Below are 16412 nucleotides of genomic sequence, written 5' to 3'. Positions count from 1 at the left end.
AGGATCAAATCTCGCTTATAGTCTTTTATAAGACTATGAACGTTTTAACTTGTTAGATTGTTGTTCTCCATTTAATTTTCGGTTTTATTACTGAGGGGAAAAAACACATTTTATCGTCGCAAATCGGCTTTTCTCAGTATTCTCTGTGCTGACAGATAGAAAAGAGAGTAATCTCGTCCATCTTGTCCTTTTTTTTTTTATTTCAGACTACATGTGAACATATTAAAATCTTTGGCTTGTTTGAGTCCGCGGACGGATGATGTATTGGGGGAAATGTTAAAGAATGGAAATGTTTGAAGGACATGAAGTCCGATCAGACATTTAAATAAAAAATTTAAAAAAAAAAATTATAAAACAGCGACAGAAAAGATCTGAACCGGAAGATGAGGCTGAAATTAAATATACCGTATACAACATGATAACTGTGTGGCTATATAAACTTTAATAACGATCGTTCATTTATATAATTACTGTTACCATAAACAGAAATCTGTTTTTAGTTTTTTTTTGTGTGTGTGTGTGTTTTTGTTTTTTTTAAATAGCGCTTCCCGTCCCAGTTCAAAGTCAGTATATCTCCGTTAGAGTCCAGTGCTGTGTGGTCCGGGTAGGGGGGGGGGGGGTCCCTGGTGGGGGTCCCTGGTGGGGGTCCTTGGTGGGGGTCCATTCCCTCCCCCCCCCCCACCCCCACCCCACCCCTCACTCGCTCTCCTCCTTGTCCTCCTGCACGGTGGTGGTGGAGTGGTTGTACAGTCCCTGCGCCATGAGCTGCAGCGCCAGGCCGTTCTTGTAGCCGCTGGCCTTTTTGATCTTGGCCCGCTTGTTCTGGAACCAGATTTTAATTTGCGACTCGTTCAGGTTGAGTTCCTGCGCCAGCGACTGTCTCCGCTGCTCCGTGATGTACCGGTTGGCCTGGAACTCGGTTTTCAGTCTCTGCAGCTGCTCGGCCGTGAACGCCGTCCTCGGCCGCTTGTCCTCCTTGCTGCTCTTCTTCTTTTTCAGTTCCGTGTCCTTGGGCCTGGCGTGGAAACAACAATGGGAATAAAATATTTATTCTAAGGCTTGGAGCGAGGACACTCGCCTCGCGTGAGACGTACAGCGTCTGACGAAATGTAGGTCAGACGCGCGCGCCCGCGCGCGCAGCCTGCGTGCACGGGGAACGATTTGGCCCGTGCGTAAAACCGAAAGCGGCTTCGCCACAAGGACAACACATTGAATTCTCTGCCTTGGAAATCGATTGGAGTTGAAACCAGACGTTTACGCGTCAATATTTATATTGTTTCCCCACAATTATTATTATTTTTTTAAACAAAAACACAAACCCAAAACAAAAGAGCCCAGTGGTACAAAGCTTCAGTTCAGATCCTATTCATTATTTTCCACTTGAATTAAATATCTTGTACTCAGGTGTGCTCACAAATTAGCCAATCACATTGGAGCAGGGAGCCAATTGGAGAAATCCCACGGAAACGCAAAAGCCATTTGCGTCAAATAATATCCAACAAGTTCGTATTTTTACGCACGTGTGGTTTTAACGCGTGTGTAAAAATACATAGACCTTCTCAATAATCCGCTTGGTTTGTTTGTTTGTTTTTTGTTTGTTTGTTTTTACTGCAGACGGAGTTCATATTCCTACATCACCGCAGTGTTTGTCAAAACAATGATTGGAGTCCACGCAGGTGGTGACGATTACTTAACACACACACACACACACACGCAATTACACACGTACACACACTAGAGCAGCGCACTGAGACGCGGCCTGAACGCACCATCCAGCGGAGAAGCAGCACACTAACACACACACACACACACACACACTGCAGCGCCGCTTCAACACGCAGCGCTCCGCTGTAACATCACAGCTGATGTGCAGATATATATCTGTGAGCGGAGTAACTGAATTAGAGCAGCGAGGGAAACGCAACGTGCCGCAGCGGCGAGGCCACGGCCTTTGACCTTCACTTCAACCACAAACTGTAAACACACTGCTCTCCTTTCTGTCCAGTTTTAATTCCCTGCGTAATTCTCCTTTTACGCACATGGATTCACACGAACACGTCGTTTTAATTTGCGAGTCGATTCCCTTTGGATTGAAAATGATCAAACCACACTTTTTTTTCCTGTAAACTCCAAACTTTGTTTGGCTTCAATCAATTCTTATTCGGATTCAAATAAAAAATATTGTCGACACTCGATGAGATTAAACTGGCAAATAATGGCAAAGCTCAACTTCATCAACTTTGTGTTCGTTATCTAATCATAAACGTGAAAATGAGAGAAAATCCTGGTTAAAATAGTGATTTTGTTCAAGTTAGGCACTGGATACAAAAACGTAACAATTATACGTTGGAAACTATTAAATAAGAGTAGTGGACATTATTGTAAAATACGCATTAAAAGAAGCGAATGTCATTGTTGTTGCGTTTTCTTACAATATTCTGCTGTTTTGAGTCCATATTATTTATACTTCAACATATATCGTGCGTAATTTCAAATCTGACAGGATTCAGTCACATGGGAAATGAAGGCACATTTTTCGATTCTGTTACTGTAAAATCACTAATAAAAATAGAGTCGAAACTCACTTTGATAGCAGTAATAAGCGAGAATTAAAGAAAGACTTGTGACTTTAAGCTGTGTTCCTCAACCATTTCGATTTTTATATATTTTTTAATTCCTCAGTTTTGACTGGCCGGTTTTTAGACTCGTTACACTGGAGGGGGGAAAATGACACCGCTTGGCGCGTAAAAGGTTGGATTTTTACGCAGTGGAATTAAATCCCCAAAAGTTCATGCAAGCGCGGCTCCGGGGACTACTAGCGCCTTACCAGATGAGGGTCGGTCCGAGTAGCGCGTGCAGTACACCCAGGCGGGCCACAGCAGCGGCTGGCTCTCCTTCGCCCCCGCCGCGGAGCCTCCATTGCTGCCGCTCACCACCACGATGGACGACGGGCTGTCCGCGTATCTGCCCGCCGCCTCGCCCTGCTTGGACAAGTTCTGCTTGGACGACGGCGACGAGGACGTGGACGACGACGACGACGAGGAGGAGGAGGAGGAGGAAGACGAGGAGGGCGAGGACGAGGTGCTGTCGCTGCTGCAGTTGGAGTCCAGGCACGCCGGCAGCCGCGCCGCCCCGAGCGGGTTGACGTTCTCCCGGCCGGGCGTCTGGCTCCGGTCGCGGTAGCTCGGCTCCTTCCTGCAGCCGAAGTCCGGCCGCAGGATGTTGTCGATGAAGAAGTTGGTGGTGCGGTGGGCCTGCTGCGCGGCCTGGTGGGGGAGGATCATGGCCGGGGAGGGCAGGTTGGGCGACAGGGACATGCTCTCCTCCTCGGTGGAGTCCCGGCCGCCGCTCGGCTCCTTCGGCTCTTCCATCGCTGGCGGACGGGGTGGGAATCGACCACTGCACGCACAAACTCCACTTGTTGCTCGCGCGCCCGCCCCCCCGTCAAGTATCCAATTCAGACGGACTGCATGTAAAAAAAAAAAAAAAAAAAAAAAAAAAAAGCTCTTCTCGGGAACGCAAAATACCTGCGCGCGTGATGTGTCACCTTACAGCCGTGACATGTCTTCCTCCCTGCGTTACGCGCGGCTCCCGGTAAGAAGCAGAGTCTCTCGTCGCTGCAGCATAATATCTGCGGACACTCTCTCCCCGGGAAAAAACCCCAAAAAACCCCAAAAAAACACACCGTTATCTCCACCTCGAGTGTGTGTGTGCGTGTGTGTGTGTTTTCCTTTCTCTTTACGCTCATCCGGTAGCACGTGTGCGCGTGCACATCCGCGGCAGAGCCAATCGGAAGCGCGGTGTCGTCCCTGTTGGTGCCGCTGGCGTCCAATCGCGGGGTCTGGATGCGCCGCGAGTGCGTCGTCCACGGCCGTTTTTTTTTTTTTTTTTTTTTTGGGACGCGCGTACACACGCACGCGCTCAGTAAAAACAAAAACAACTCGCGGGACGGCCACCGTTATATTTATCTCCTGGAATCACGGTAGAAGAAGCCGTTTGGTTTTTTTTTTGGGGGGGGGGTTGTTTTTTTTAAGATATTTCACATTTTTGAGACCCGGTTTGACTTTTACAAACTGACATTTACGCGTAAAAAACACATTGAAATCCATTTAAATGTACACCACGCGGTTTGATTTGGTTTTATGTCCATTATGTTTTTATCTCGCTTTTAAGGCAATTAAAAAATGATCCAAAAATCTACTTCTTCTAAAAACAAATTCCCATTTATTTATTTATTTTTTATTAAAAGATCTGTGTTTCTAATCAAACGGTCCCCTGCCAGCTGGAGTGAACCGCCTTCAGTCTTGGTTTTGGCCAGTATATACACTTTAATAGAGCGTCACTTAAATAATGTAACATGTTTGCGTGAAACGTGTCAATAAAAAAAAAAAAAAAAAAGTCCACTTTGTGAATAATTGCAGTAACTGCTAAGGTGAAAATGTGTTTTTTTTATTTTTTTTTATTGACTTCTGGCAATCAGTGCGCCTTCTGAGCCTTTGCTTGGTGAGTCTGAATTAATCATAAGGGACATGAGGACAAAACCTTAAAATCCATCAGGTCTTTTGCATTTTAAATCCACGACTTTCCTCTTTCAACATGTTGTGAAGCTGAAGCTGTTCGTGTTATACAAGTTGTTTTTACGCACACACACACACACACACACCATTACGCACGAATGCGCCCTGGTGATAAATGGGGGTTTTAGGGGCATGGGGAATCTGTGAATGTGGCTTAAGAATTGCCACCCAGCTCTAATTGGCGATTTGAAATAATAATATTAATAATGATAATAGCGACAGCGTGAAAGAAAAGGGGGGGTTGTTGATGGTGAATGGGGTGAAATCTTCATCCCGCAGGCCGGGAGAGGTAAAAAGCCATGGCTACTTAATTAAATTCCAATTAGGACAGTATCAATATGCTGTTTAGCCGCGGCGCCATTGTGGCTAAATGAGCTCTCAGTCTGCTGTTATCTGGCGCAGCAACGAGAGGAGAAGATGGAGAAGGAGAGAGAGAGAGAGGGAGGGAGAGAGAGCGGGGGAAAAAAGGATAATTTATAGCTTTTAATTAGTCTTCATTCCGCCCCCCGATCTCTGGGAGCGGAATAAAAGAAAGAAAGGAGTCTAAAGCGCTGTCACCGGTCCCTGGCAGGGCCCTTAATCAAAGTGAAGCAGGGGCCTGACGCGCTACAAGCCGCGTAATTTCCAAGGTGCTGATAAAGCTTGTTGAATAATAGCGCGGGGCCCTCGGAGACACCATTTACAGAAATGACTTTATTGACGGCTTAACGTCGGTAATTCATTTCACCTTTCACGTATCGGGAGCCGGATTTGTCGCCGTAATAGGATGATAAATGCACTGACGGGCTCTCAGCCTCGGGTTTTATTGAGTAGCCTATATACTGGAGCTGCTGCTGCGCGCGCGCACACGTAATATGTGTGTGTTGGCTGCACCTAAACTCTTCAAATCAGTTTTTTTTTTTTTCCCTTAGGCGATCCACTTCTGTGTTTTCAAGCCAAACAAAAGTAAATTACACATTCATCCTCTCGGATTTAGCGGTTGCGTCGGTTTCCTGTATAGACTTCTCTCCCGAAATGAAAATCCCGCCTCTCGTTTGTGTTGAAATAAAGGTGTGACGTGATGCAATGCAGCAAGTAATTCAAAAGAACGCGAGGTAAATTAGTTAAACAAAACGAGATAATCTGGAAAAAATGTGGCAGACGTTCGTCAAAATATCGTCATTATAGTGAATAAATGGCTTTTTCTTTGCACTCGTATATTGCTTGGTTGAATTGCCTCAATTATTCAGTGCTAACAGCTATAATTACAAAATGCACACATTTTTGCCAACGTTTTAGACTTTCTACCAGAGCAGATTGTCGATATCTGAGACTCTTTTCGCCACTATTTGATCCAGGAAAGTGTTATTTCAGTGGGTTTCTCCACATTTCTGTCTTTTTTCGTTGGACGTGCTCCTCCGGATAATCTGAGGGATTAGAAGTCTCAGAGGTCAACACAACTGTACAATCTGGAGAGTTGAAGTTGTTTTAGACTGTGCTGCCACCCAGTGGTGAAACGGGAGAATTACAGTTTGTTAAACGACACGACGTAAATTTTTTTGGAAGCAACATTAATTTAAAACTCAAATAAAACGGGATATTCTTTTCAATCTTAATTTTGCATCTGTGAGGTCTATTAAGACAGTTTTGAATCACGTGGTGTTCATAGTAAAGGGCTTCTCATGTAATTTAATCAGTTTTGTCTGAGCACAGGCGTTCGATCCACCTTAAAATGTTATTATGCTGCCATCTAGTGGCAAAGATCTGTTATTGCAACAATAAAGAGAGTTATGGGCCCGCCGTTGTACTTTACAAGCAAATATTTTGTATTTATGAGCAGATCAATCATCCAAATCAATTTTTGGATTTAGAAACTTCATTATTAGTTAATTGTAGGGTAACATTTTTCTAAATTCCTTCCTTTCGTTCATTGTGAAACAAAAACAATAGAAATGTGCGGCTGTTTTTAGACAATTTATCAGTTTTATTGGATATTCTTGGATGATGATGATGAGTAGCAGTAGTAATGATGACAAAATAAAAAAATTAGAACGTTAATAGTCGACATTGCCCAAAATAAAGTGGAAATAGAAACTCCAACAAAATAAAATTATGAAAAAAAAGATTTAAACATTTTTTCTTTTACAGAACGACAAATTAGCTAAAGGAGCATGCTTATTTCATAAACAACCCCAACAAATTAAATAAATAAAAATATAAAAATAAATGTCAAACAGCAGTAAAGTGGAAAAAAAACTTAATGAAGTAATAGAAAATTAGCAATAATCAACAAGTGAGATTAATAGTTTGTGTGCATAAAAGAATCAAAAAAGAAATGTCACATTATTTTCAAGCAAATGTCTCCTACACCTAAATGTTATTTAACAATATGTATACAATATGAATCAACAACGAGAGTATAATTAAAATGTACAAATAAATAAGAAAACAACAAATACATGAGATGTTTGAACAATAATACGGATTATTTAAAAAGTGCCTTTGTTGAAATAATGAATCCTGGCCACTGGGTGTCAGTGTTGCACAGCTAAAGCTGAAGAATCCTTGTCAGGTTTGACTTGAACATTAAAAAGAGACTTGTAATCGAGATGAACGATTCCTCAAGAAATATTTATCTTCCCTCATAAAAACCCGTCGCAGCAGATAAAACCGGCAGACATTGTTTCACCCGAAACGTCCAAACAAGTGAGCGATGTTGTGTTAAATCTGTCGGCGGTTATGACGCCGAATAACTCAGGCGGCTGAGATGATGCGAGCAACGAGAGAGATAATCCATTCAATTATATTAATCACTCCGTTGGTCATCAATTTGCAGCTCTGCAGTTTTTCAAAAAACAAAAACAAAACACAATAAGGCAACAAAAATGTTAATGCCAACATCTGCTCCGAGGAGAAAGGTCGTGTTTCTTAATGTGGCGACGGGTGTGAGGGGGATTTGTTGTGATGGGTCACAAATAAAGCGGGCGGGCTCACTTTCGGGAATTGCGATGCGACTCGTTAGCGTGCCGGGAGACGATTATGATTCAGCGAGCCGCCTCCCTCTTCCTCCTCTCCTCTCCGAGGTCCAGGCTCTCTGCAGTAATAATACATGAAGGGCTCCTCTCCCTCATCCATTAATCAGGAGGGAGGCCGAGGTAACGCCGGCCTGATCTTTGGCCTCGGCGCGCACACACACACACACGCACACACACACGCACACACACACACGGCCAGCGTTAATAATTGAGGCCATATTAATGCAGATAAATAATTAAGCTTGGGGGAACCGCTTTAGAGTTCTAATGAGAAGAGGGGGACAGATTGGTCCTCGCTCCCTTCACATCTCTCGCCCAGAAGTTTTTCGAAAAGCTTCAGGCGATGATAAATGGGGGGGGGGGGGGTTTAGTCGGAATCGATGCCGGCACTTTGCCGGACGGCCATGTTGTTTCTGGCTCCGTCTCTACGAAGACGATCCGAGTGGAAATGCATAATTTTTTTTGTTTCACGTTTGCGGAAAATTATGTAGTTAGCATCCCGGCCACTAGTTGCTGCTGTTGTTTGTTTTTGTAATGAAACCACACACACATACATGAAGCGTTTTCAAAAAGTATCACTTTGGAACCTTTGTTTTTTTTTTTTTTTAAGTTGCATTTTGACTCCTTTCCACAGAGATTTACAAAAAGTTGCGTTTCCTGCCCCGGTTTCATGCCAAGAGAACGTTTTCAAAAAGTTGTAGTTCCTCTTCTTTCCACAGAGATGGAGTCGGAGCTGGATCGTTAACAAAAAGTTGCATTTTCCCAATTTCCACAAAGACGGGGCAATTTCTAATAGTCGCACCCCCACCCCCTATTTTCACGGAGACAGGGCAAGCCGTCTCCACGGCAATAGAGTCGGAGTTGGAGCGCTTTCAAAAAGTTGCATTTTCCAACCGAGACCAAGATTTTTGAAAAAGTTGCCTCTCCCCACGTTTCCACGTCACGCTTTCAAAAAATCTCGCATTTTTGAAAACTCTCCCGGTTCCCACAGAGTAAGTCAATTCCACCTATAGAATTTGTGTCACTATTGACCTTTAACCCTTTAAAATTTGATTTAAAAAAAAAAAAAGAAAAAAGAAAAATGGCCGCCGCCTGGAGCCGAGCTAACCTTTCCACCGACTCTCCGAGGATCGCCTCCGTCTCATCCGGCGTCCCCGGCCTGTCAGCGCCGTCAGCCAGGAGACGAGATGAAAGATACACTTCTTATTGGCTTTGTCACGATGAAGAAGGAGGAGGAGGAGGAGGAGGAGGAGAAAAGCCTCCTGCTCCCTTGACTTATTCCTTTAACCTTTTACTCCTCCTGCATTCAGGAATGACAGATAGCGTGACACCACATCCCCGAGCCCTCCTCGGAGACGCAGCCATAAATTAATGATACCTCAGATAAGTCGCCATCACATTTGAAAGCAGACGCGTGACAGATTTATTTATTTATTTTTAAACTCTGCACAGTTTAGACTGTTGTGAAGAAATCATGACTCAGCAGTTTGTGTACATCCCTCGACTGGCTCCAGATGTTTCTCCTCCGCAGTTTTCTGCATTTTGGCGTTGACGTCGGATGAGATATCGTGAAAATTGATACATTTAGCGACTTCCAGGTGAAACCGTCTATTATTGATGCAGCTTTTGGCAGCGTAACAATTTCCTGTCTTACTCAAAACTGGCAATCTGGAAATATGTGTTTATTTGATGACGTCACGTGAATCTTGGGCGTGTGAATGGAGGGCAAATGCTGTGATTGCATCACGTACGTAAACTCCCGCTGCATTTTAGTCTGAACTGTGGAAAAGTTGTCCTGAATGGTGGCGTAAGTTGTGGTAAAAGTCGTTCAGAGGATTCGCAGTTGGGAGCATTTTCAAAAAGCTGCATTTTCTCCCGTCTCCAGAGTTGGAGCGTTTCCAAAAAGTTGCATTTGCCCGCTTTTCCACAGATACGGAGTGCTTTTGAAAAGTTGTTTCCCCACGTTTGCATGAGGATGGGGCGTTTTCAAAAAGTTCCATATTCTCCCGTTTTCACGGAGTTGGAGCGTTTCCAAAAAGTTGCATTTTCACCATTTTCCACAGAGGCTGAGCGCTTTCAAAAATTTGCATTTCCCCCTGTTTGCACTGTGACAGTATTTTTGAAAGGTTGCATTTTCCCTCGTTTGCACAGAAACTGAGCGCTTTGAAAAAGTTGCCTTTACCCCCCCGTTTCCACTGAGCGCTTTCGTAAAAGTCGCATTTTTAAAAACGCATATGCACACTCCAGATTAATTTGAGCTCATATTGTGGCAAAATGTCACGTAACATGCAAAAAAAAAAGTGAATATTGGATTAAATTGTCGCAAAAGTTGCATACGTGCATACAAACATCCAGGTGATTTTGTTTGGCCCACATTTTGGTGAATTTTGTAACAAAAAAAAAAAACAACTTGTAAATAAATATCCTCGTGAATTTTGGCCGAAATTGTGGCAAAAGTCGCAAAACCCTTCGTCCACCATCTTGTGCCTCGACGTGATTCCAAGTGGAAGCTGCTGCTCGGCGACGACTCCTTCCTCCTTCCTCCTTCCTCCTTCCTCCTTCCTCCTTCCTCCTTCCTTCCTCCTTCCTCCTTCCTCCTTCCTCCTCTTCCTTCCCCCTTCACCCTTCCTCCATCCTTCATCCGTCATCCTTCCTCCTCTTCCTTCCCCCTTCATCTTTCCTCCTTCCTCCTCTTCCTTCATCCTTCCTCCATCCTTCATCCTTCCTCATTCCTCCTCTTCCTTCCCCCTTCATCCTTCCTCCTTCCTCCTCTTCCTTCATCCTTCCTCCATCCTTCATCCTTCCTCCTTCCTCCTCTTCCTTCCCCCTTCATCCTTCCTCCTTCCTCCTCTTCCTTCATCCTTCCTCCTCTTCCTCCTTCCTCCTTCCTCCTCCTCCTTCCTCCTCTTTCTTCCCCCTTCCCCCTTTCCTTCATCCTTCCTCCTTCATCCTTCATCCGTCATCCTTCCTCCTCTTCCTTCCCCCTTCATCTTTCCTCCTTCCTCCTCTTCCTTCATCCTTCCTCCATCCTTCATCCTTCCTCATTCCTCCTCTTCCTTCCCCCTTCATCCTTCCTCCTTCCTCCTCTTCCTTCATCCTTCCTCCATCCTTCATCCTTCCTCCTTCCTCCTCTTCCTTCCCCCTTCCCCCTTTCCTTCCTCCTTCCTCCTCTTCCTTCGTCCTTCCTCCTCTTCCCCCTTCCTCCTCCCCCCTTCCACCTTCCTCCTCTTCCCCCTTCCTCCTTCCTCCTTCCTCCTCTTCCTTCCCCCTTCATCCTTCCTCCTTCCTCCTTCCTCCTCTTCCTTCATCCTTCCTCCTTCCTCCTCTTCCCCCTTCATCCTTCCTCCTCTTCCTTCCTCCTTCCTCCTCTTCCCCCTTCATCCTTCCTCCTCCCCCCTCCCCCCCACCCCTCTGGCCGGGGGTTTCTGCAGCTCTGAGGTGAGTTCAGGCTGCTCTCCTCCCCGGCGAGAGCTCCTGCCAGTCACGGTCACCTCGGGAGGCTGGACATAAATAATGAGCCTATAATTGTGTGGGTAGAAAACGGGGAGGGAGCGGTGGATAATAGTGGACGGGGTGAGGAAGAGGAGGGCGGAGAGATTGATCTCCTTTAGCCTCTCATTATGGCCTGGCCTCTGGAACAAGACGGAGATGAGTTTCTGACACTTGCCCCCCCCCATCCTCCACACTACCCGTCCCCCCGCCCGGTCCACGAGGTGTTTTATTCTCAGATCAAATGTCAGCGCTGACAGAAAAAAAGATATTTCACACTGAGCCGAAGCTCCACGACTGAGTTTGGGATTCTGAGTTTCATTTTTTTTAAGTTTTCAAAATGGTCGGATTTGCCACGATTGTACAGTAGTTTGGACCTCCGGCCAGTAGGCGGCGCCACAAGATTGGAACTGCAAATGGTTTGCGCTCGGAAAAATAAACCAGATCAGTGAATTCCAATGTTTTTGACACATGAGACTTTTCAGACAGTTTAATACGACCCAAGACATGATTTTAACTTTAAATTTGGCCACACATGTCTATTTCCTGGCCTGGAATTTCCATTGCGTGGCCACAAAATTGTATTTCTTGGACAAAAGTTATTTTTTGGGGCCTCATTTACTATTTCATGGTCAAAAAACTCTATTTGAATACCACAGATTAATATTCTATGGCTACAACGTACTATTTTGTGGCTATAAATCAATATTTCATGGCCTAAGATTACGATTTCTTTGCCACAAAATACTATTTTGTAGCCTAAAGCGACCATTTAATGGCTTTTATTTATATTTGGTGGCCAAAAAATATAATTTTCTGTTGTCTGTTGAGCCCATTTCCTTTATATATGGCCAAACAATTATGTTTGAAAGGCACAAAATAGTCATTATTTTCCACATGCGTCCCCCCCAACAGTTTTGTATTCTCATTTTAATGAGCCGCAGATCTGATAGAATCTCTGATGTGTGTGACAATTAAACCTGGCGGTCGCTGACATGATGCTGAAAACGTATAAACTCATCAGGTGCGTTTCCGCCGAATGAGCTCAGTTCAAACCCTTGAAGCGGTTCTGCTTCTGCCGCTTCGTTTCTTCCCATCGTGAGGAACAAGACGTAATCCTCCAAATTATTCGCTCTGTTTTGTGATTTGTTTTCCTCATTTGGCCGACGGAACCACAGAAACCTTAAGAAGCCAGATGACTCAGCATTTTGTCGTCTTATTGTCCAACATGGAGCAACTTGATCAACTTCAGGCGATTCAGGATCCGCGAGCTTTTATGAAAAAAACGCATAAAAACTGGCCTCCATAGACTCTGGTCTGTTCACGCGACGACGTTTCCAGTGAAAACGCATCACTTTTGTGTTTTCGTTTCAGAAAGGTTTCACGTTTACATGGCAATGTTTTGACAAACGCTGAAAATGATGTAGTTAGCATGCCAGGCCACTAGTTGGTGCTGTTTGTTTTTTTTTGTGATGAAGCCAGACACGCGTGCAGCAGAGAACAACGAGCTACAAACATTAACGATGGGAGAACAGATATTCCTATGGACAGACGACCAAGTTGGATTGTTATTACGGGGACTGTCAAAATAAAAGCACCAAGTCCCAGGATAATATGAAATGGGAGCCATGACACTAGGGAGGAAACGTTGTTCTGATGAGCCAGCGACTGAGCATGTGCAGAACAACTCATTGCTTTGGCTGTGGTGTGCATGTGCAGAAACAGTGGTTCCACTGTTCACACAGAGCATTTTCAAAAAGTGGCACTTTTGAAATGTTGCGATTTCCCACGTTTCCATGGAGGCAGAGGCTTCTCAAAAAAATTGCGTTGGCCCCCGTCTTCACGGAGATGGAGCATTTTTGAAAAGTTGCGTTATCCCCCACTGCCACGGACATGGAGTCAAATCAGTTTCAAAGAATCGTCTCGCCTGTTTCCCATGGAGACGGTAGGGACGTTATTTTCCCTCCACTGCCATGGAAACAGACCATTTTCAAAAAGTTGCATTTCCACGGAGATGGAGTCAGAGCCTTTTTACAAAAAAAGGCTTAAAAAAAAAAAACACACCTCATTCAATGAGGAGGTTTTTAAAAGTGTCAATTAAAGCGAGGATCCACCGCCGCTCTCTGGGGGTCTCGTCAGATGTCCCCTCTTTAGAATTTCACTCACGCCACGCTGGCATTTGAATCTCAGGTATGAGCATCAATCGTGGCGAGGGGGGATATTTATTTATTTTTTTTTTTAAACTGGTCCCGGTGGTTGGCTGACTCGTCGGACCGCCGCGCTCGGTGCCAGCTTGGCAATCAAGAGCTCCGTGAAATGGACTGCGGCCTTTTTTGTTTGTTGGCATCGTTTGGTTCTATTGTCACATTAGACTCTATTATGGTAGAAATGAATGGCACACACACACACACACACACACACACACACACACACACACACACACACACACACACACACACACACACACACACACACACACACACACACACACACACACGGGAATTGACAGGCAGCTGAGCAACATGCATCATTTTAGAGTAATGACAGTGTGTCTGCCAGGTTTAGTGTGTGTGTGTGTGTGTGTGTGCGCGCACGTGCAAGAACTTGTCCCACTTTATCTCATCCATCAGAGAATCTCACCACTCTTCCTGTCAGTCACCCCCACCCCCCACCCCCCGATCATCCATCCCGCCGGTTGTATACGTGCACACGCGGGGCATCCGTCAGGCAGCCGGTGACACGTACCACTGTTGATGTCTCAGTCGGTGTCAGCGGCGCCACTTTTCATCCTAAATGTGTCTGCGAGCCGGGGGAGCCGGCGGGGGGGGGGGGGGGGAGAGGGGGGGGTGGCGATTAGGGTTTGATCTTTAAACTGTTTTAAAAGACCTCGTCGCAGCCAAAACCTCCGAGAGCGATGGATTCAGTGGCACAGAGCACAGTTGTGCGCCGTCCCACTGTCTTTTGGGACATTGGTGCACGTTTGACGCTCAGGTTTTTGCCTTTTCCTGCTGCAGAAAAGACACAAAATACCACCGATTTTAAAACCTTGCGTCAAAATAAGCCAATGCGTGTTTTGTTTAATTAATATATCTGAGCCCAAATGTGAAGAAATGTCGGGTTTTGGATGGTGAACGTGACCACGTGATGGGTTGGATTAGACGAAGACACGTGAAACTGTTTGTTTAAAATGTAGTGCAAGATGGAGACACTGCTCCTCTCAGTGCAACATTACAGGGGGAAACATACTAATTTGTGAGCAATTTAATTTAATTTTATTTTATTTAATTTTATTACATTTAATTTTTTTATTTTATTACATTTTATTTTTATTTTTTAAATATTAAATATTTTAAATGGAAATTGTAATATTTTTTTATTTATTTTTCAATGTTTTAATTTGTTCACCATTTACATTTTCTATTCAAATGTGTAGTGTTTTAGGTTTAATATTTGGTTATTTATTATCATCATTATTAAAATTGATACATTGTCTATGTAGTATTTAAAGGTCAAACAATTGTAGCAAGTTATAGCAAGTGCAACATGATATAATTGACTGTATACACTGTCAAACTCTGGTTTTGGTGGTAGATTTACCAGCGACGGCTGTTCTCCTCCCCGGAGCAGCTCAGGAATCGCACACAGCAGGACACTGGACGATGAGCCAGCACCTTAATAGAGGTTTATCTCAACACACATGCAAATATTTGTTTCCCATGATTTCCATTTAAAGCGACAGTGGTCGTGTGTAAACAGCTGGTTTGTGAGTGTGAGTGTGAGGAGGGAGGGAGGGGAGGGAGGGGAGAACACACACCAAACAGCCATCATCTTAATGAAGCCTTACGGCCATATTTGACTCAGGTGCAGCTCAAAGCAGGCTGATCAGAAACGAAGTCGGCAGATGACATTGATTTTTTTTTCTTTCTTTTTTTTTTTTTTTTGAAGCTACGTCCCTTAAAATCAGTGAGAAGAGAACGTACAGTACAATAGAAACGCTGAAAACTGTGTCGTTTACATGTTGGGCCACTAGTGGGTGCTGTTGGTTGTTTTTGTGATGAAACCACACAGTTCTAGTGGACAGACCACCAAGATGGATTATTACGGTTGCTCCCTCCCCCGTTTCCATGGAGACGGAGTCAGAGCGTTTTTTTTTGAAAAGTTGCCTCGTCCGAGCAGTCTTCCCAAAAGTTCCACCGTGGTAGCGGCTTTCCAAAACGTGCATTTTTCAGGGCCTCCGAGCACCGTCGTCATGGAAACGGACACCTCTGGAGGTTTTTACGTCTTCGCTTGAAAACACTGTTTGAACGGGGCCTCAAAGAAGCTGTGCGAACGGATCTATCGGGAGGAAAAAGACGGCGTAGGACCGTGAAATATATATATATTGTTTTTTTTAAACATTTTTTAAAAAATGAACCCAAATTTGTTGCGCGATCAACCGAAAAGCCGTCACAAAACTCTCACACCAAAAACACAGCGTTTGTCAAACAGCATTTATTGGCAACATATGAGAAGACTCGTTTTGAAAGCGGTTGTTTCGTCAAGCGTCACGCGGCGTTTTACACTCAACACCATGCATGCAAGACAAATTAACGCTGAGGGGGGGACGGCGGGGGGTGGGGGGGGGGGCTCTCGTGTTCCAAGCTTCCCACTCATTTAAAACTGTGTTCCAGGCGTAACCATGCACCAAATGCATTCAGTTATATGATCACTATGCAGCTTTTTAAAGTCTTTTTAACAACAGGAAGTCGGTCAATCCGGTGAATTAACAGTTAATTTAGAATCGTGGACCACATGCAGCCTTTGCTGATCCCTGATTGCAAATTGCAGCTCCACTTTTCTGGTTTAAGTCGCTTTCCGCTTGACCAAAATTCACAATTTGAATCGATTATTAGATTAAAAACGATGCAAGGAGATATAAGAACTTATAACAGCAGGTCATGAAAGCCTAACGAGGAGTTTGGCCATTTATGCTACTTTTTGTAGCAGTTATTGTTCATTCTTACTTTGAAATATGGGCTTTATTAGCTTTATTTTGAAACTCAAAACCACTTATCTGACATTGATTTCATTGTAATGATAGTCATTTTACACCTGTCCTTTCTGGGCAGTTCCAAATTCTGAACATCCGAACACATCTCATCCTCACTGATGACTCTAAATAAATAAATATATATATTTATAAATACAAAAGGATCTTTCACTAATTGAACAAAAAAAAAACATACACTTTCAGGTGAGCCTGACGTTGGAGGCTCGGATCTGGAGGACATATTTATTCATACATTTTGAGAAGATTTCCGGTGGCGATTACAGTCCGGGGCCTTGGCGGGGA

The 16412-nt window shown here is 44.3% G+C and overlaps 1 protein-coding gene across 1 annotated transcript; it reads right to left on the bottom strand.

The window, feature by feature from the left end:
• Window positions 1-696: 696 nt before the first annotated feature.
• Window positions 697-3371, bottom strand: LOC308147698 (homeobox protein engrailed-1-B-like; the record flags this gene model as incomplete). The annotated part of the gene is given in 3 exon segments (XM_080520005.1): window positions 697-998; window positions 1001-1015; window positions 2828-3371. Coding segments are annotated over 3 exon segments (861 nt in total).
• Window positions 3372-16412: the final 13041 nt, after the last annotated feature.

This window comes from Blennius ocellaris (genome assembly GCF_963422515.1).
Source record: "Blennius ocellaris genome assembly, chromosome: 24".
NCBI classification, from domain to species: Eukaryota; Metazoa; Chordata; class Actinopteri; order Blenniiformes; family Blenniidae; genus Blennius; species Blennius ocellaris.
This window is presented reverse-complemented; position numbering and strand designations above follow the sequence as displayed.